The following is a 20241-nucleotide window of genomic DNA, read 5'->3' as shown; positions in this document are numbered from 1 at the left end:
AGACTGTGGTTACCAGACACAGGGGTTGGTCAGGTAAGCATACTCACTGGGCACTGGCCCCTCTACCCCCTGCCCCCCTGTAAACATTGCTTAACAAGTTTCATATATTCCATGTCTCCATATATTACAACATATTTACAATATATTACATATATTACCCTGATATTCATCTCGTCTCACCTTCTTATAGGTTATAAAATCCAGGCTGGCCTTCCCCAAAGCAACAGCAATAGTTTCTTAATGGCCTGTTACTTAGTGACTGGAGGCATTTTGTCTCTGTCACAGTCTCTGTTACCCTTTGTCCACCAGCTCTGTTCCTCTCTGGTTTTTTGTTCACCTTTTCCCCCTTTATTTATTATCCCCTTAGTATTGAACGGGCCCATGACTGGAGGCTTGTAGTGGTCCACTCACCACCTTCCATGTGCCCTTACAAATTATAGCTGCTTTCCAAAAGCATGCTAATGCTTGGTATCATAACATCCTATGCTAGCATGTTTCCAAGATTAATGAGGTGTTGTGTTCTAAGCTAAGTGGGAATACAAAAAGTGGGAACTAGATAAGTATGCTACTCAATGAAATTATCCAGTCCACAATAATCCCAGATGAGATAAATACAACCAAAGCCCCTCTACTAACCAAGACACACACTCTCCTCTCCTTGAAAATAATCTCTGACAAACACGCTAAGAAAAAAAAAGCCTTAAAAATAAGGTGTTGAAGTACTGACTGCCTCTTGAGGATTGATGTAAAACAACTGTTGGGATCAGTAATTTTGGTGAATATTTAGAGATTTTGGAGGCCAGAGCTTTTCATCAGTCTAGAGAGCATCTGCAGCAATCCTTGGTGAAGAACAATGTTTTAATTATCAGAAATTATTTCCACTGACATAAAACAGGCTCTGTATATGTGCACGCTGGCCATGTTTTCTCTTGTAGAAAAATTACTACAATTACAACAAGAGCTCCTGACTTTCAGATACAGTGCCAGCACTGATGGTACCAGTGCCCTAGATTGCAAATGCTGGCAGACCAATGGATAATAGGTGGTAAACAACAAAGGGAGGAGATTGTTTTAATTACTCACTGCATACCTATCATGCCTCTGTCACAAAACCCTTTTAGAGACAGGGAAGTGAGCAAAGGAAGGCTGCAGGCTCATGCACATGACACAAAACACAATGGTGTAGCTCTGGTAGTCCTGGTGCCGGAGCTGAGCCAACAACTGCCACAGCAACAACCACGATGAGACTGAAGGAGGTGGTAAAAGCAACAGAGTGGCAGCAGCAGGACCGGCCTGACTCTCAGAGCTGAGATTTACACAATTTTAAAACAATTTTCACAGCGTGGGGACTGAGGCTCCTCTGGGCGTTTGCCACTCAAGCAGCTGCTCTGTGCTCTACCAGGGGGACTTCAGCTGAACACACTCATCAGGCATTTGGACCTTTCAAGGTTGCGGGCAGATAACTAGACCTTGGCCTTGAGATTAAGCAAAATGCAGAGGATGTGAAAAACGACTGGACACGACACAAGAAAATTGCTGGATGTGACAAATAATGCAGGATGTTGACAGAGTGGCTGGATTTTACAGGGAGTGTTACAGGAGAAACAGACAAGCTCCATGGAAAGCTGAACAGAAGTACAGGGCAGCTTTTGGGAAGGGACAACTTGCAAGGCTGACAGTACTGGTAAGAGCACACAAAGCCAAGACCACCTACAAAATTACACTGAAACACCAGATGTGGGGGAAAAAGTAACTATGGGTGGGAAAAGACTAACCTAGGGCTAAGAAAAAGGAGCACTGAGGTACGGGTAGGGATATGGCATAGACAGGATAGGGCACGGATAGGGATATGGCATCATGCAGCAGGGATGGCTGAGGGGCAGCCACGTATCTCTGCTGAATTCAGTCCCAATCCAGAGGCAGAGCACTCACTCCACTACTTACAGAAACCTAGAACAGCAGAGTTTGGCTCTTGTTTTGTAAATGATGAATTTATTTAAATACACTTTAACTGTCTTATACAGGAAGGCAAGACTATATTGAGCAGAAGTACATCAAGCATAAATGGCATCTGAAAATATAATTTCATGCTGACATTGACTGTGGTTGCTCTGACCACACCTTGTCCAATGACACTGCGAAAGATAGTTTGTCACTTTTTTTTTTCTTTTTTCTCACAAAAATACCTATCAGATGAGGCTTCAGCACATCCCAGAAATGCAAGATCATTCACATAAAATGTGTTCCCGGCTACGCTGTCTAAGGCAGTTTTAGATGACTCAGGAAAAAAAAAAAAGCTTGCCAGCAGTGGCCTGTGGAAGCAATTTAGGAATCCTTACACCATCAGAAACTACCCAATTCAATTTTCTTTTGATTAGCGTTTTCCTTTTACCTTTATAATGCAATTCACTTATTTTCCTCATTTTTTTTTTTCACATTTTCTTGGTTGTACAAACATTTTGTATTTCCTTAAGAAATGGCTCGTATACAACATCCTTGTAAGATGATTTTTGCCTTAAAATGGATTAATTCCTATATGAATTAAGTCACAGTATCAGTGCACGTAATTCAATTAGATAACAGAACACCCTTGCCAAAAATCAAATATTACATTTCTGCTGGAATCTCCTCTACAGTTTGTTACCCAGTACAGCACTTACAACTTTTAAAACATTACTATAATTTTTACTCTTTCACAGGTATTTGAGACTACTTTCTTGTAAAGTTTCTTATATTTTTCCACAGCATTCAGTCTCACTTTGCTTTTTCCTGTCATTTTTCTAGGTTCCTTCAGTGAGGAAACGGGGACAGGGAAAAAAATCCACTTCAAGACAGGTCTTCAGCATCTTTCTTCTGTAATTTAATAACTGCATGGCTTCCTGTTATAACCAATTTCTTCCCCTAAGTCTGTAAAACTCCAGTATTTTTGTCATTCAGAGCAAAAGTAGTCTTTGATTCTTAGTGTAAATACTACTACTGTGTAAGCGCACAAAGACAGGATGATGCACTTCGAAGCAGCGTATCTAGAAGTGAAATAAATCAGCCATGGTTCACCTGAAAGTTTATATGCCTCTCAAAAATAAACTGAATCCATGATAAAAATACTAGTTTGTCACAGCTGTGAGGGTGAGCTTTCAAGAAAAGCAGTACTCTATATACCAAACTGATTATAAAGAAAAAAATGACACCGGTTTCCCCTGACAGTTTACAAATCCAAATCCTTTGTCAGTAGCTGTGACCCAAATACAGACACACACAGGAGTTTATACAGATGTAAGTCTCATTAGTGGACCACCATAACAAACTAAATGGCATCCTGCCTATGTCAAAAATAAAATAAATCCACCCCTCAAACTATATCCCCCCAAACTCCAGTGTTTCCAGATGTGAAGCCAAGATGAATAGTATTGCCAGGAAGGGAATTAGGATAAAATTAATAAACAGAACAGTGGGACAGAAAATTTCAACTGGTAAGTAAAAATCTTACACTCTCTAGTTGAGTGTGGCTTAAGCTTATTAATAAGTTTGTGAAACAGAAGTGCTACACTGAAATATCTGCTTTATTATAAAATCAGCAGGCAATTTTATCAACAGACAAAATTACGCACTTTTGAGTAGCTGGTTCCTTCCTCCCAGCACTTACAAAATATTACCAAGTTACCTCTCAAGCCCCCTTTTGAGTAATTAAATTTCCTGAACTTGATCGACCACAGAATAAAAATTCGTATATATCTAACCTCTGCAAGTCTTTTTTGTATTTGGTCTCATTTTTAACTACTATTTTAAAAATAGGAATAAAATGGGATGCAGTATCTGTCTTGGTAATATCATGCAGAAGAGAATTCTCATTCTAGACAATGAGCCTGTAGTCTTCCTTACTCCTGGAAATTTAATCTTCCATTTGGCTTTACTTTTTTTCCTTTACTGAATCCAGGCAATCCAGGACGCTCATCTTTATCCATCACCTTTAAATGTCATAAAATCCTTCCAGAGAGGTCTACTGATCTGTCTCAAATTCCCCTAACTGCAACCTGATGTTAGGTAAACACGAATGCTTGCTGCTTGTTTGTGACTGCACCTTCTGCAGTAAAGCTTTAGACACCTAGAGACTCAGACTTTTGTTTTAATGATTTCCTGCTTTGTTGACGGTGACAAGCAATCCTGAAAACCCATTTATCTCCTCTGGCCCAATGACAACGTGGGCACGCCCAAATGATGCAACTGCACCATTTATTTTACAAGAAATAGATCAGATATTCATTAAAATGTTCCATTCCTCATCAACAAAAATATAAACTGACACATTAATTTAAATGGATCTAGTAGTACCACTTTGACACTAAAAATTCTATTGCTAGCAGTCCCTAGAAATCTCCAGTCTTTGTATGCATATATTTCTACTAAAAACACAGCACAATCTGTCTCCCAAGCCACACTCAGCTCACGTTAGATTTACATAAAATGCAGTAAAAAGCATTTATTTCTAATACTTGAAACAGATATAGAAACATTTATAAAAGGCTTAAGTAAAGAAATAAAAGACATGATATGATTCCTCTACCGATACCAAGGTTAAAGAACTCTCTGCCTTGCTCACGTTGACTTGCTATTCTTCCTGGCAAGCCAGCATCAGGTTTTTCAATGTTTAGGTGCATTTATGCCCCCACTTCTGAGACAGAGAAAGTGAAGGAGTCTTATTTGGGAGCTACCGCTATGGTTTCTTTGGTGACTCACTGGCATCTCACCAGCATAAACTGTTGCTTTTTAAATTACAGATGGACACAAAATCTAAGTTTGTAAAAATACACAGTACTCAGCTGGATACTAGGAGAGACTGTAAAAGACAGTCATTAAGTGTAGGTTAGAAGTGTTTGGGAAGATGGGACACCCAATCCTTTAAATCTAGTAAAATGTAATATACTGATAAAGGCTTCATGTTGAGGAATAAGTGCACTCAAAATTAATACAAACAAGACAAACAAATCCGTATATTGCTAATGTATTCTTTCTTTTTCTGTGAAAATTACATGTGACATTACAACGTGTGGTATGGATGTCTTTCCAATTGGCCATGCTCTGCATGTTTTGGTAACTTCTAATTATTAAACTGCTTTCATACTATCAGTCTTACAAATATTTACTAATATTGTTTGAATAAACACTATTATTTCAGAAGTCTGCACATTTTCAGGACTGATGCTTTCTTTTAATAAATGGCTTCAAGAAGTTAAACCTTTGCTAAGCTTATAACCAATGTTTAAGTCTGAGAAAAGTCCAAATCATGTAGATGCACAGATTTAGCTTCCCATAGAAGTCAAGTTTTACAGTAAATACCTGTGTCATAAAGAACAGACAACTACAGGAAAGCAAAGCCACAACAAACAAAGATCCCATAGATCTTTTTTTGTTACATCAGACTAGCCAACAAAGCTTTTCCCGGCAACCTGACTGAATGACTTGATTCTATATCATCACATGCTGAAACCAGAGGTTTTATCCGGTAGAAATTAAGACATTTTCTCTCTAATTGCAGACAAATCGAGTGAATTATAATTTAAATACAATCCCCTGTATCATTAGGGTTTAAGTTTATTATTATGTCCTACAGTAATTATAGTATTTTCCACTTATCAAATACCTAGATTCTGTATTACAAAAAGGAAGGAAGGAAAGCATAAAAAGAAAGTGTCTACAGCTGCTCATTCTCCTAAAGTATACACTAAAGAAAATGTCATGTATTTTCAATGACTGCGTGCTTCATCGGTTGCCTTACATTTTTAAAAGCTTTATAAAATTCAATGTTGTTTCAACTTGCCTTTTATTTTAATATATGCCTTCTCAAAATAAAAAAACCAATCTTCCTTGAAATCACTAATTTTCAGCCTTGATGGATTAATAACAACTCGGTCAGGAATACTAAAGAATAGATCAAGAAAAAAATAGGAAAAGTTAATTCTCATTTTAAAATAACAAAACTAAAGAAGTCACTAGAGGAAATTATCAGAATAGAACTTCCAAAACAAGTCAAAGCTGTATAACCATCTCACTTTAGATGAACATATGGCATTTGACTTTGATGGGAATTAACTATTACTAACCGGTTAAAAAAACACTCCAAAATTACAGTTAATCATTGGGAATGCAAGAATGTATTTAAAGTGGAGCTTGTCTAGCAATTGTTCTTTTTGTGAACTACGCTGGTGTCAGGTTTTTGCTGGCACCAATTTTAAACATTACTAAATGTCTACAGTATTGCTGTCTCAGTTTAGATCCAAGTGAAATTCTGTGTCAACCTGCAAGTTTTCCCCTACTAAGTTTCACACTGCTAGATTTCTGGTTTTTATTGTTTTTCTGGAAAAATAAAGTTATTAAAATACTCATCAAACAAAAGTATACAATATTCCTGTAAATATAGTTTTGTCCAACTGGTTCCCTTCTTCTAGCTAAATAGCCTCATTCTGCTCTGCTGTACAAACTCTCTCAAAAGCAGAGCTTGCGGTTGAGGCAAAGATTACTTATTCATGCAGCTTAGTAACAAAGCAAAATGAAAAAACAACTCCTCAAAAGAAGAGTTAACAAGGCTAGTTTGTTTAAGCTCTTGTAAAATACCCAAACTTTATTTGGCAAGTATAGGCTGCTCTTTTCTGCCACGTTTATAAACTAATTTAATATTTCAAGAGGTATGCAAGTCAAATGCCAGCAATTACATCAGTCTACTGAGATGAACACTGTGAACTTGGCATTTTGCTTTAGTCAATTACATTAAATGAATTGTTTAATTTTGGAGATTCCCGTCTTATTCAGTAGCCACATTCAGGGAGCAGCAGTGACTGTTTTTACCAGAGGATTGAAAAAAAAAGTTATTAGATCTATAATCTTGAGACAATTTCAGAAGTAGGAGGTGTTATTAAAGTAAACTACAATTACAAGCATTCCAAAGAAAAGTTGCAAAAGAGAAAAAAACATGTTCAGTGGATTATTCAACACAGCAAGCACAATGATGCCAAAATTATCGTTATTTGAATATTCTTCAAACATCTTTTAGTTCTGAATATCAGTGTTCACTTCGACTGGTACAATCTGTAATTTCACACTGTACTGGCAATTTGTTCCACACTGCTTCTCTAATATTAAAATAACAACCACATGCAATTTCAGGGTTAACGTATTTCCAAGCAGTCCTGTGTTGGCTGGAACTATAATTGGTTTTGAATTACTATTCCCGGTATTCACAACCGTTGCCAGTATTGCCAGTTGCCAGATGAACCGTTTTTATAAAAATTAAAGAAAAACACTGCTTCCTGCCAGAAGGGGACGCTATGGACAACTAGCAGAAAGCTGCCTCTTTCTCAGTTTAGCCTCTTTTCTCTCAGCAGGAGCTTGAGCCAGCAAGGCTGCCACCAAGGCAGCCAGAAAAAGGATGTGCTATATAATCACAGTGTTCCCAATGGAGACAATGGGTGCAATCCAGGTAATAATCCCCACCTGCTTGATTCTGGTTTGAAATAGATGCAGAAACAGAAATGAATAATGAAGACTGAAAATCCTGGAGAGAGGCAGAAGGAGTAAGGTAGAAGAGTGTGAATATACAGATCCATACATACAGTTCCTTCGTCTGCTTCCAGAGGGCATGAAAGGGGTTCAAAAGATTACACACAAGAAAGAATTCAGTTTTCCATTCCCTTTCCCAGTATGCACTACCTACAGGAAAAGTATACCCCTTCCAGTCTTTTCTTAAAGCACCACAGGGAAGGAAACAAATTACTTTTTGTCCTTTCCTAGATATCTTGAATATTCTGCAAAACAAGCCTGCTATCTCATTTACCCAAGGTAAGAAGAAAAGGTGAGAAGAAGAGATCTGGCAACAAAACAATTTTTTTTCAGTACCTGCAGATTTCCAAACTGGCTGCTAAAAGCTCCTCAGCAAAATCTTGGTATATAATATGCAAAACAATTACCCAGGACAAATATACAAATTGTATAAACCTCCAACATCTGCAGTTCACCTTGTATCCTGCAGAGTCCTGTTCCAATTTTGTTACACTGCCTGTACATGTTATGCCATATCTCTGATCATCTTTGACAGTTTTCTTTATATTTTACTAATTTTATTTTATTTTAAATACATGAATAAGGCTTATGTGCTACACGGTAAAACAACTGATTTAAATAGATAGAGATTGTCTTCTGTCTAAAGACATCAAAAAGCAATACGGCGTTTTCAAACAGGTATGTATGGTAACTCCAATATCCACCTCCTGACTGCTAATTACCAATTTCAACCCAGTTAAAATGAACCACTGGGAAATTAATTCTCATCAGTAACACATGCATTACTTTGCATTTAGCATTACCAAATTTTATTGCTCAGTTAGTTGTTTTTGTAATATTATTCTGCAGTGTCTTGGGTGTCAGTATCTTCACTACCCTGAAATCTCAGGTCATCAAGCTCCAGCATTCATTCTTTTTTTTCTGAATCATTTCCAGCACTAATTCCCACAGAATTCCACTGCTAGCTTCCCAGCACTATGAAAGCTAACCATCTATTTCTCTGTCACACTTACTAAGTTTAACTTTGTGACTAAAAGAATATCCATGAGCAGCTTTTTTTAAATACCTCTCCCCCCAAACCTCAAACCTGAAAAAAAAAAATCCAGAGGCTTTGATGCAAGCTGGACAATAGCTTTTTGGAAATTTAAAGCAATATACAGACTCAATCAGCAACATCCAGTACATGGAGTTATTCCTTCAAAGAACTCCCACTGATTTGCAAGGCATGACTTTCATTTCCTAAACGTACAATTATTCTGCCTTACCCTAGTCATCCAGATGTTCACTCACTCCATTCTATAATAAACATATACATTTTGTTTTGTCTTTGTAAGCAGGAGGCAACCATGGGGGAAATAAGATTTTACACACCAAAGCATCAACTGGGATAAGGAGACATAACAGCTGCAGTCACCATTCTGAATTAATTAGTTTCCAAGTGACTATAAAGATATTTACAGTAGGTCTCCAGTTTCTTACGTCTCTTCTCCCCTCCCAGCTCCTCCAATAAGAAGAAAAAAGAATAAAACCTTTATTCAAGAATAATTTCTTTTACATCTGTGAGGAACAAAAGACCTAATTTCTCCTGGGAAATGTCTTCAGAAGAGGGAGTACCCAAAAGTACAGTTGATTAGCATCCTGAGACAGTTTAATACTGCTTCACCATACTAAACAGATTCACTGCTTACTGAAGACATTCATATCTTCTCCAGAACAAATGAAATGCTAGTATTCAGCAAGAAATTAACTAGAATTGCCCTCAAGATCTCACAAGGACCATCTTATTCGGCAGCTATTAGTACACCGCAGCATGGGATGGCCAGAATGGAAAGAAAAGGTGTGCAATGCTTACAGAAACATTCTTTTCATTCTCAGGTTCAGATGAATTATGAAGGTTGACAAAGAGGCCCAAGTTGGTGCACTAAAGTGAAATACATGTTGCAATGATGAAAGAAGTCAACAACAACAACAAAAAGTATCTGTTTGGAATATACATAAATATTTTTAAAATAAGCACAGAAACATGCTGACATTTCTGTCATTACTTTGAATAATAGTAACAATAAGTGTTTTGGTTTGCTGTCACTGCTCAATTTTCAAATAAATTAAGGCATATGGGTTGCATTAATTTGTTTTTCGTACTACTGCAAAGGTTGCCTCTTTATTAAAATAAACAATAAAAATACTTATGCAGAATTCAGAAAGGACATGGAGTCTCATCTGCAAGCCATATTTTTAAAAAAGTGAAAATATCTTATTTTGCACCCCCCCAAAAAAAAGGGTAGTAAAATTCTTATGCAAGACTCAAGAGGAAAAAGCTTCATCTGCAAGCCATATTTTTAAGATACTTGACAATCTCTACTGAGAACCTGCTTTAGCATTTTCTTTAAGTTGTCTCAAATCCAACAAAAAGCTGCCTTTGTGATCTGTTTTCACTTTGTAACTAAGAATCTAGTGTATAAGAAAAAAAACAACCCATAACTGCTTCCATTCAAGTACCTTGTCAACAATGAAGTCTCAAAAATGAAGATGGTGATATTTTTACTGACTTATTTATGTAAGAAATGCAGCCCATCTTTTTTTTATCTGCTCCAAAGCAGTATTTGGTGTAAAAATCCCATTACATCCATTATCATAAAGAAATCATAGTAGGAAAAATGAAATGAATAATGAAATAAAACAGTAGGAATGGCTGTCAGTTGTTTTCTCATTACAAATTAAGACTGTACAGCACAAGATTCCCCTCTCCCCTTTTCCTCTGTTTTTCTTACAAGTCTAATTTATGCTTGTTATCTAGATAAAAAGAAGTGTACCACACTCTACAGCTTTCTCATGCTGAGATTGTTAAGCTTGCTTAGTTAAGACATTCTTACCCTGCAAGAGCAAATAGGAGACTTACTTGGGAAAGCAGTTATATTTAATACACTAAAAAGTGAAACACCATAAACATGAATGGAAGCAACGTATCAGCGAAAATAATACAAAATGCGGTCAAGATTAAACACAGAACAGAACTCATTCTGTGAATACACCAGTCTGCTTTCTCACTATTTTAAGAATCATGTCAGAAAAAGGTGGTAGGTAGGAACGTTCAAGGAAAGCGAGTATAGTGAGGGGATACGGTTACATAGTCACCTGCCTCACCCTTATTAATCAAGAATATCAACAGCCAAGCCACAGACCCCACAAACACTTGTACATAGCCAAGACGTTGCAGGGGCTTCCTTTGTTCCCTTTGAGGGGCTGAGGCAAGTCCTTGCACCGGGGTCAGATGGAGTTTGTGATGGTAGGAGGCAAGGGCAGGAGGAGGCAGGCAGGGCACTGATCCAGATGATAGGAGGAGAGGCAATGGCCTCAAGTTGTGCCAGGGGAAGGTTAGACTGGAAATTAGGAAAAAAATTCTTCACTGGAAGGGTTGTCCAGCATTGGAACAGGCTGCCCAGGGAAGTGGCAGAGTCACCAGCCCAAGAGGTATTTAAAATATGTGTAGACACAGCTCTAACATGGTGGACTTGACAGTGCTATGTTTACAATTGGACTTGTTAGATAATCAGTTATTTTTGTATGAAGAATGTTCTTAAAATATCATAGCTTGCTAAATAGGGTAAGAAGTACTCTACAATGGACAATTAATCCACTTTGTCAGTATTACCATGCCTGATGAACCAGTAAAAAAATCTTGTAGTATATAAAATTTTGTATTTTAAAAAAGTAGTATAATAGTAGAAAGACTAGAAAGGATCATACTGTTCTTCTTTCCCCATCTTTCATGAATTGTTAAATAAATATTTTATACGGTTTTGGCAAAATGAAATCGAAGAACTCAAATAACAGCATACTAGCCCAATAGCTTTGAGAACTCCTGCAATCAATTAAACCAGTTTCTACATCCACAAAGCTGGAGTTTTTAACTGCTCTCACTTCCCACAATGTTTACTTCTGATTGTTGTGCTTGAGAAATCATTAATAATATTTGCAAATGAAGTTATTTTTAATCTCCAGCTCTAACGCTGAACATCTATAGAATGAAAAACTAAATGTCATTCCAACAGCACCACAACAATATATGCTATTTGCAAATCCAAATAACAGAAAGCTTAATACAGCCCACCCAGCATCAACACTTCTTGGGTTTTCAATAAATGCAGAACTGTGCATGTGTGAGTACACAGAGTATATAAACATTGTAGACACACCCACAGTATTTAACCTTAAAAGTGAGCATCTAATGATGTCCTTCTCCTAGGAAACTGTATATTAACAGTGAAACTATGTCAGCTATATCAGTTTAGAGTCCATCTGAAGACAGGAGAAAGGACTCAAAGACTTAGTGACAAAACAAGAGTTATGAAATAACAGCAAGCAAATTCTCCTTCCTATGATACCAGATTGTAATTAGTAAGGATCCACACTCGAAAGAGAAGTTAAAATCTTGTAACTGAAAGTTCACATTTCTATTGTTGAGAAGGACAGCAACCCTTACTATTCCTGCTGAGCTGCAGGCAGCCACCCTCTAACAACAGATGCATCATCAGACAATTTATTTACTTTTTTTTTGTGACAGTCTGGATGAAAGATAACAGTTGTCTCACGAAGTGGCATCAGTCATATTGAAACACTGTGCTGGCCAAGAAACAAGATTCCCCACCTAAATGAACTAGTACAAAATGTTGGCGGGTTTAAAGGAAGCTGCATGAAGAAATGAAATTCTTAAGAAGGCAATGAATTATCCCTTATTGAGGTCTCAATCCCTCACATTGTTTTCCCAAGTAAGAGAAAATTAAGCCATCACATTAAAAACTTCAGTGAAGACAGACAACTGTGTCAAGGTCCTGGAACTTCATTCTGTTTTCTCTGATCTTGAAACAAACTACCTGTGAGATGGAATCCTCCTCTCATGCCTTGTGAGGTCATCAGGATAAATGGGAGTTGTTCACAAAAGACCCTGTTTTTAACCCCTGGATATGTAGTAGGGAAAAGGTGGTCTGAGTCTGTTCTTGAGTGATTCAAATTGAGAAAGAGGTGTGCAGTCTGGCAACTGGGAAAAACTAAAAAAAAATTGTATTATTGTAATTTTCTTTCAAAAATGTATAGAATCATAGAATCACCAGGTTGGAAGAGACCCACCAGATCATCGAGTCCAACCATTCCTATCAAACACTAAACCATGTCCCTCAGCACCTCATCCACCCGCACCTTAAACACCTCCAGGGAAGGCGAGTCAACCAGCTCCCTGGGCAGACCATTCCATTGCCTAATGACCCTTTCTGTGAAGAATTTTTCCTTATGTTGAGCCTGAACCTCCCCTGGCGGAGCCTGAGGCCATTCCCTCTTGTCCTGTCCCCTGTCACTTGGGAGAAGAGCCCAGCACCCTCCTCTCCACAACCTCCCTTCAGGTAGTTGTAGAGAGCAGTGAGGTCTCCCCTCAGCCTCCTCTTCTCCAGGCTAAACACCCCCAGCTCTCTCAGCCGTTCCTCATAAGGCCTGTTCTCCAGGCCCCTCACCAGCTTTGTTGCTCTTCTCTGGACTCACTCCAGAGCCTCAACATCCTTCTTGTGGTGAGGGGCCCAGAACTGAACACAGGATTCGAGGAGCGGTCTCACCAGTGCCGAATACAGAGGGAGAATAACCTCCCTGGACCTGCTGGTCACACCGTTTCTGAAACACGCCAAGATGCCATTGGCCTTCTTGGCCACCTGGGCCACTGCTGGCTCATGTTCAGTCGCTGTCAACCAACACCCCCAGGTCCTTCTCCTCCAGGCAGCTTGCTAGCCACTCTTCTCCTATCATGTAGCACTGCTCAGGGTTGTTGTGCCCCAAGTGCAGGACCCGGCATTTGGCCTTGTTAAACCTCATGCCATCGGACTCTGCCCAGCGGTCCAGCCTGTTCAGATCCCTTTGGAGCCTCCTGACCCGCCAGTAGATCGACAATTCCATCCAGCTTAGTGTCATCCGCAAACTTGCACTCGATGCCGTCATCCAGGTCATTGATAAAGACATTGAACAGGGCTGGACCCAGCACTGAGCCCTGGGGAACCCCACTTGTCACTGGCCTCCAGCTGGAGTAAACTCCATTTATCAGTCTAGAGCAACTCTTCATGTCTTTGTCCAACCAATAAAGAAGTTCTACCTTTCAGAAGCAGCCATCTCAATAAATATTTTCATCTGAAAATACACGTGTCAGACTTTGATGTAGCATCAACTTTCTGACTCCAAACCATTTCAGCTGGTGTCATTATTTTTGCTTTTTGTCTTTTCAATTAAACTGTTCTTTGTAGCCTGCTATACTCCTCATTCAGTAAGAGAGAAGGCAGACATTTCTTCCTACATAAAACATATAAGTAGAAGTTTATGGACTTTTTCCCTCAATCTTGCAGCTGACAGATGGGTGGCTGGGTGGTGCACAGCCGCACTAGGTCCAGCAGCCTGCTGAGTTTGTGAGGGCACTACTCCGCTGATCTATCTCCCTCTCACACTCCCTGATAGCCCTTAGTCTAGTTACCTCCTCCCTCAGCTCTGCCACCAAGTGCAGGAGTTCCCCCATGTGAGCACAGCTTCCACAAGTGAAACCAGTACTGGTGGCATGAGAATGTGTGAGAGGGGGGCACTGCCTGCAGCCCAGAGTCTGGGTAGCTGCATGTGTCCACTGAAGCTCCGTCTGGGTGGCTACATCCATCCTGGCTGCTGCAGCACCCGGAACAGCTTTAATTTTATGCCAGGTGGCCACGGTCCGTGGTCCCTTGTGGCTGGCCTCCAGCCCCTCTCTGTGACCTCCCTACTCATCCTGCCCACGTGAACTGCCACTCAAACCGCCCCGTTTTACTAACACTCCCCACACCTGTTTGCCACAGTCGTGTTCGTGGTGCTCCCTTGGGAGTGTTTAAATCTCCCATGGTACCCACTGGGACTGCCCCCTTCCATCAGGCACTGCGTGGGAATGGCCACTGCCGGGTGTCAGGAGCCCAGAGCTGCCCATCCCGCTCCCGCCTGGATTTTCCTGGGCATTCCCTGGCTCTGGGAAGTGCCCCACTTTGTAGACCTCTTAGCAATTTACCTTATTAACCATTTCTATCCCATCCATTCCTTCCTAAAAATTCTAAAATATTCATTGGGGTTATGCTAAAAGTCCTTTATGAAATCCTAGGATAAATAGCTTAAGACAAAAGGTTGCCGGGAGTGACATTTCACCAACAGAAGATGCCCCACTACCTCAAATAATATCAACGATTTCTGCAAAAGCTGTCTTGTCACTGTTTCATGTTGAACGAGGAATATTTCTACGCCAATTCTAAAAAGCACTTTTAGTCTAGAAATCAACAGTGGTGAAAAATATGTAAACAACTAGTGCCTTTTAGGCCGTGATTCATAAGAAAAAGGAATTCTTCTTTCATCTAAGAAACAAATGCACTGTAAAGCCAGAAAATGTCTACCTCTTCATTTTTAAATAAAGAAAAACAAGAAAAACAAGCTTTCTGCTATAAAAATGTTATTGAGTGCTTTTTTTTAAAAGACCATCTACAGCACAATTTCAGAAAACTGAGTGCACTTACTAGCTCTTTACCAGAGAGGTAGGAAAGCTTTTCCTCTCTCAGCTGCTTACTTGGAAGGTTCTTCTCTTTCTATAAACTATTTCAAAGCAAAATTTGTTTGCCTTAACTCTCCAGATGACAAACTTATCCTCCCCTAACAACTGCTTTTAACATTAACACTAACAAGTCCTGCACTGATTAACACCAACTGAAGAAAAAGCTTGAATGTACTTGGCCAAGACAGTCCTGAGTGCAGGCAGCCTTTACAATGTCTGCATGAGCCAATCCTGGAAGGAAAAGCACAATGTTGATGAAACGAATGCTTCTGGGAGGTGTGTGCAGAATGGATCTTGCAGTGAAACCCTCTCAGTAGTGTTCTCAGAAGCCCCATAAAACACGCATGGACTTGTGAGCTCAGTGCTGCATCACAACTGACCACTTTATACGTAGTCTTACAAACTAAGAGATGTTTCTATAATCTTCCTCATGCTCCAGTACACATGTATGTCTAAAAAAAATAAGAGAGCAATCATAAGACCACATTTAAGACTGATGGCAAGCAACAGAAGCAAAATGCCTTAATATGACCGTCATGGTGCTTGATTGGCGCTTTACCTTTAACACAGTGCTGCCCATTTTCTTTTCCCTTTCAGAAATTTGTGAGTACCATGCTAAAAAACCCAATGATTCCACCTGATGAATCTGGCACACAGCACATCTGAGTAGGTCAATGAAGCCTTTCCAGCTACCAGATTTTTAGAAGACCAAGATCTGTGCAAGGATCAGGAAAGATCCAGGGAAAGCAAACAAAGCCATTCTACATGAAAACAAGTTTCTTTGCCTGTAGAGGTCTCTTGTGCTCAAGCCTTATGACTAGAATTTATACCTTATTTCAACACACAACTGAAGCAGTATTGGCTAAAATAGAGATATAACCAGTAAAAAACTATTATAAAGTTATAAAATTTCCGAAACATTTCCTGACATGTCCTAACACAGAAGAAAAACACTGTACCAATTGACAATGAGGGTGAAGATAAAAAAAAAGTCTGACTGAAGTGTTACCAGTCCTTTGCAGCGAAGATTTCCAACTACTACATAACATTACAGGCCTTACGAGGAACAGCTGAGAGAGCTGGGGGTGTTTAGCCTGGAGAAGAGGAGGCTGAGGGGAGACCTCATTGCTCTCTACAACTACCTGAAAGGAGGTTGTGGAGAGGAGGGTGCTGGCCTCTTCTCCCAAGTGACAGGGGACAGGACAAGAGGGAATGGCCTCAAGCTCCGCCAGGGGAGGTTTAGGCTGGACATTAGGAAAAAAATTTTCATGGAAAGGGTCATTGGACACCTCCCTGGCTACACAGGGAGGGGGTTGAGTCACCTTCCCTGGAGGGGTTTAAGGGACGGGGGGACAAGGTGCTGAGGGGCATGGTTTAGTGTTTGATAGGAATGGTTGGACTCAATGATCCGGTGGGTCTCTTCCAGCCTGGTTATTCTATGAGTCTATGATTGAAGTTGAAAGTAAAACACAAGTAGCATTATACTTATAGCTAAGAGAACTGGCAATGAAAGTACTGTACTGTAAAGCACACACGAAATGCCTTTGAAGAGCTTTATATACCGTAAAAACTTTAAGAATCACGCATTTCTAGACAGATTCATTTTTAGCCTAATATGCTTAAGACTCAAATTGTCCAATACTTTGCCAGATACATCAAACAAACATGGAAATATGCTAACATTCAAAATTTTCCAGTTTTGTTACAGTAATGACCAAGCTGACTCTGGAAATATGAGGTTTAACACAAAAAAAATGAGACTAACCCTATAGCTCAGGAACCAAGAAGGGGGGAAGACAAAGGGATGACTATAGAACATGTTCTAACCTGTTACAGTAAGACAGAGGTCAATCTGATCACTCCACTCAGTACGAGTGGACACACATTCAAATAGAGGTGTTTTCTTGTCCTCGGTCAGAAAATGTTGGGATGCTAAGACTGAACAGTGAGTTAACATGAAGTCTCTTGTGAAACTGAAGAAATGTGACATGGAAACTTTTCAATTATTGACTTAGGCTTACTGTGAGGAGATCCTAAAGATCCAGTCAGCGTTCAAAGGAACCTATTTTTTGTCACCAGATGTGAAAGCAAAAACAGCCCCTCAGAAAATGATCTGCCATATTGCTTTGAACATTAGCAGCACCATATGCAGCTCGGTGTCAACTCAGAAGGGAACAATTTTGAAAGTGATCATGGCTGATTTTCTTAATTTGTTAAATAAAAGGAGTTACAGGCACAGTCTCATTCTTTTGTGTACAGGCACAGTCTCATTCTTTTGTGTCAGACCTTACATTTCAGTTAAGTTTCAACACTTGCAGTTCCAGAAAGCAAGCAAAGCTTTTTTAAACCAAAATTAATTGCCTCTAATATTTAAATATCTAAGCATGATATTACCTTCATGGCATGGATTTCCTCTATTAACCTCTCAACTCGTTTCTGGTTCTTTAGTTTCAAGTCTTCTGAACCCCTGCAAATGAAGTCTGTCTTTATTAAAAAAATCTGGATTTTGCTCACTTTATTTTCCCCTGCGCTAACATTAAGTAGAAAAATAAAAATACCATAAGAGAAAGCATAAGCACATCCTCTCGTTGTTAAATGAACACTTTAGCAAACAGCTGAACGTAATCTAATGCTTCTGTTGTGACTAGAACAAACCCCAAATGATTTACCAAAATTAAGAAAGACAAGTGCTAGTTTATTAGGAAATAGTAACTACAATTCATATTGCCAATAGGTATCTCAAATACAATTAAATTTCAAGATCTGTAATATTTAACTAGAGGCGTTCATTGCGCTGTCTTCTTATTTTGCATAATTTGCTCAAATTGTGGGATACACTCAGTTTACACTTTGAACTCAGTAACAGCTGTATCTTATACTGTCTCCAGTAAGACAAGTCATAAGTTGCTTTGGGACAGCTATCTTTAAGAGCACGATCTATAAATTGTTTTTTATTTACCCAGTATTAGTACTGATTACTAAAAATTAAGAATGACCTGTGTATCTGTGCAAACTGATTTTTGTTTTCTATAGAACCTTGCAGACAACTACAGTAAGAAAAAGTTATGTTCTATCAGAAGAATAACCTAAAAGATTAAGTCTGATACTTTTAAAAGTGCTGTAAAAGGTTCTGTAAGTGAATGGAATTAGCTTCTAATACACTAAATCCCTTTAAAAATGTTATACCAATTCTGCTTTATGAAATTGCTTTTTAGTTAGCATTTTTAGTCTATTTAAGGTGATGTAAAAATAAGACAAATAGAATTTTTGGACGACAGTGCCTTAAGTTTTAAATACAACGTAAGTTTCTCTTTTCCATTTTCGGGAAAACGATTAAAACACTGCCTAATTTATAAATACACAAGCAAGAAAACTGATACTTAAAACTGACTTTTTCAACTTTAATTTCCCAATGTGTCTGGTTAGTCTGCGGATTGTCAGGACTCTGGCCTTCTTCACATCTTTTCTCATCTTCACAACCTGTCAGAAAGAGGGAAGACATTATAAAGCTTGTTTTCCTTGATTATTTTCCATATACAATACATTCATTACATTGACTTAAATTTTAGAAATTAGTTCAACACAAAGAGCCGTTTTGAAAACAGAGTGCATTCCCTTGCTAACCAAATCCCAGTTCAAATGATTTCAGATTTCATTTACAATCAAATTGCTTCCACAAACATCAAAGGAAGAACAACCAATAGTCTAAAAATGTGTCTGATGTCTAAACAGAAGACAAGACATGCCTTACTAGCAATACTTTAATATTATTCTTAGAGCTACACTGAGCTAAAGATCTGAAAATATTCACCTTTTGCCTTCACTTTGTTTATTTCTTCCCAGCATCAGTACTTTTCCATTAGTACATAACATGTAAAAGCATTTTCACTATGAAATATCTTCAAAGTTTAAGGAAAGAACCCCAAACTAAACATTATTTATTATAGAACAGAAATTGAGATATGTTAAGTATTTGAATTGACTTTCATTGAAAATAAAATCAAAGTGATTTCCAACTCACTACAATCTGTTCCATCTTACTTCCTACCCGGTACCCTGTTACCAAAATGCATTCCAAAGTAGACAGTACTAAAGAAAAATTGACAATAATGTTTTTGTCTTACTTCTCACATCAAAATAAAAGAAACATAATTCTAAATGGGCATTGGAACAGGCTGCCCAGGGAGGGGGTTGAGTCACCTTCCCTGGAGGTGTTTAAGGCACGGGTGGACAAGGTGCTAAGGGGCATGGTTTAGTGTTTGATAGGAATGGTTGGACTCGATGATCCGGAGGGTCTCTTCCAACCTGGTTATTCTATGATTCTATGAAATACTACTATACAGCTGGTACAAATGGACAAATCTTTGGATCTTCCGCTATTAAGTTCCATCATGGGAAACTTTAGACCTAGCTGTTCTTTTGTCAATAATGCACATTTTGGATATACAGGGAGTCAATAGAGTCTTATAATCTTGCTATTTCACAACTCACAAAAATGCATTATTTATTCAGGTATATCTTACCATCGGTATTAAGGTAAGTTAGAAAACACAAAATAGTAAAACAAACAAACAAACATATTCTTCCTGACAAAAAGCCAGCTTTCTCTTAAATTTATCCATGGGATAGGTTTCAAAATAAGTTGCCACCTCTTTCTCAAGGAAGTTCTCTACCTCACATTTCTATTTTATCTTCTAATTTCTCATAGATAACATAAAAATGATTACTTGATGATGACTGCACCATCAAGTCAGTACAACCAGGAATTACAATGCACCCACATCAGGCTTAACCAAAAGAAAGAAAAAATAAATCATCAAAGCTCACAGAGGAACATTTCACATTTATGATGTGAAGCCTGGCTAGTATATCATGCCTGACAAAAAATCATTAGACTAACCCTACAGCTCATGAACCAACAGCAGGAGAGAAGAAACAAAGGGATGATTATAGAACATGTTCTAACCTGTCACAGTGAGACAAGGCTTGACTTGATTGCTTCATTCAGTACAAGGGGACACATTCAAGACAGAGACATTTTCTTACCCTCAGTTGGAAAATGCTGGTGTGCACCAGTTCACAGCACTTTGTCTGTGAAGCAGTTT

The 20241-nt window shown here is 38.7% G+C and overlaps 1 protein-coding gene across 3 annotated transcripts in view; it reads right to left on the bottom strand.

Annotated features, from left to right (window-relative positions):
- Positions 1-20241, bottom strand: part of SRFBP1 (serum response factor binding protein 1) — a 78508-nt gene that overhangs the window by 28125 nt on the left and 30142 nt on the right. For all 3 annotated transcript variants that reach the window (XM_069880482.1, XM_069880484.1, XM_069880483.1), the window contains 2 exons: positions 18528-18616; positions 17531-17603 (listed from right to left, as the gene is read on the bottom strand). In XM_069880482.1, the coding sequence (XP_069736583.1) occupies positions 17531-17603; positions 18528-18616 (162 nt within the window). The remainder of the gene's footprint in view (positions 1-17530; positions 17604-18527; positions 18617-20241) is intronic.

The sequence above is a fragment of the Phaenicophaeus curvirostris genome, chromosome Z (assembly GCF_032191515.1).
Source record: "Phaenicophaeus curvirostris isolate KB17595 chromosome Z, BPBGC_Pcur_1.0, whole genome shotgun sequence".
Taxonomy (NCBI): domain Eukaryota; kingdom Metazoa; phylum Chordata; class Aves; order Cuculiformes; family Cuculidae; genus Phaenicophaeus; species Phaenicophaeus curvirostris.
Note: the sequence above shows the minus strand (reverse complement) of the source record. Positions and strands in the feature narration are given on the sequence as shown.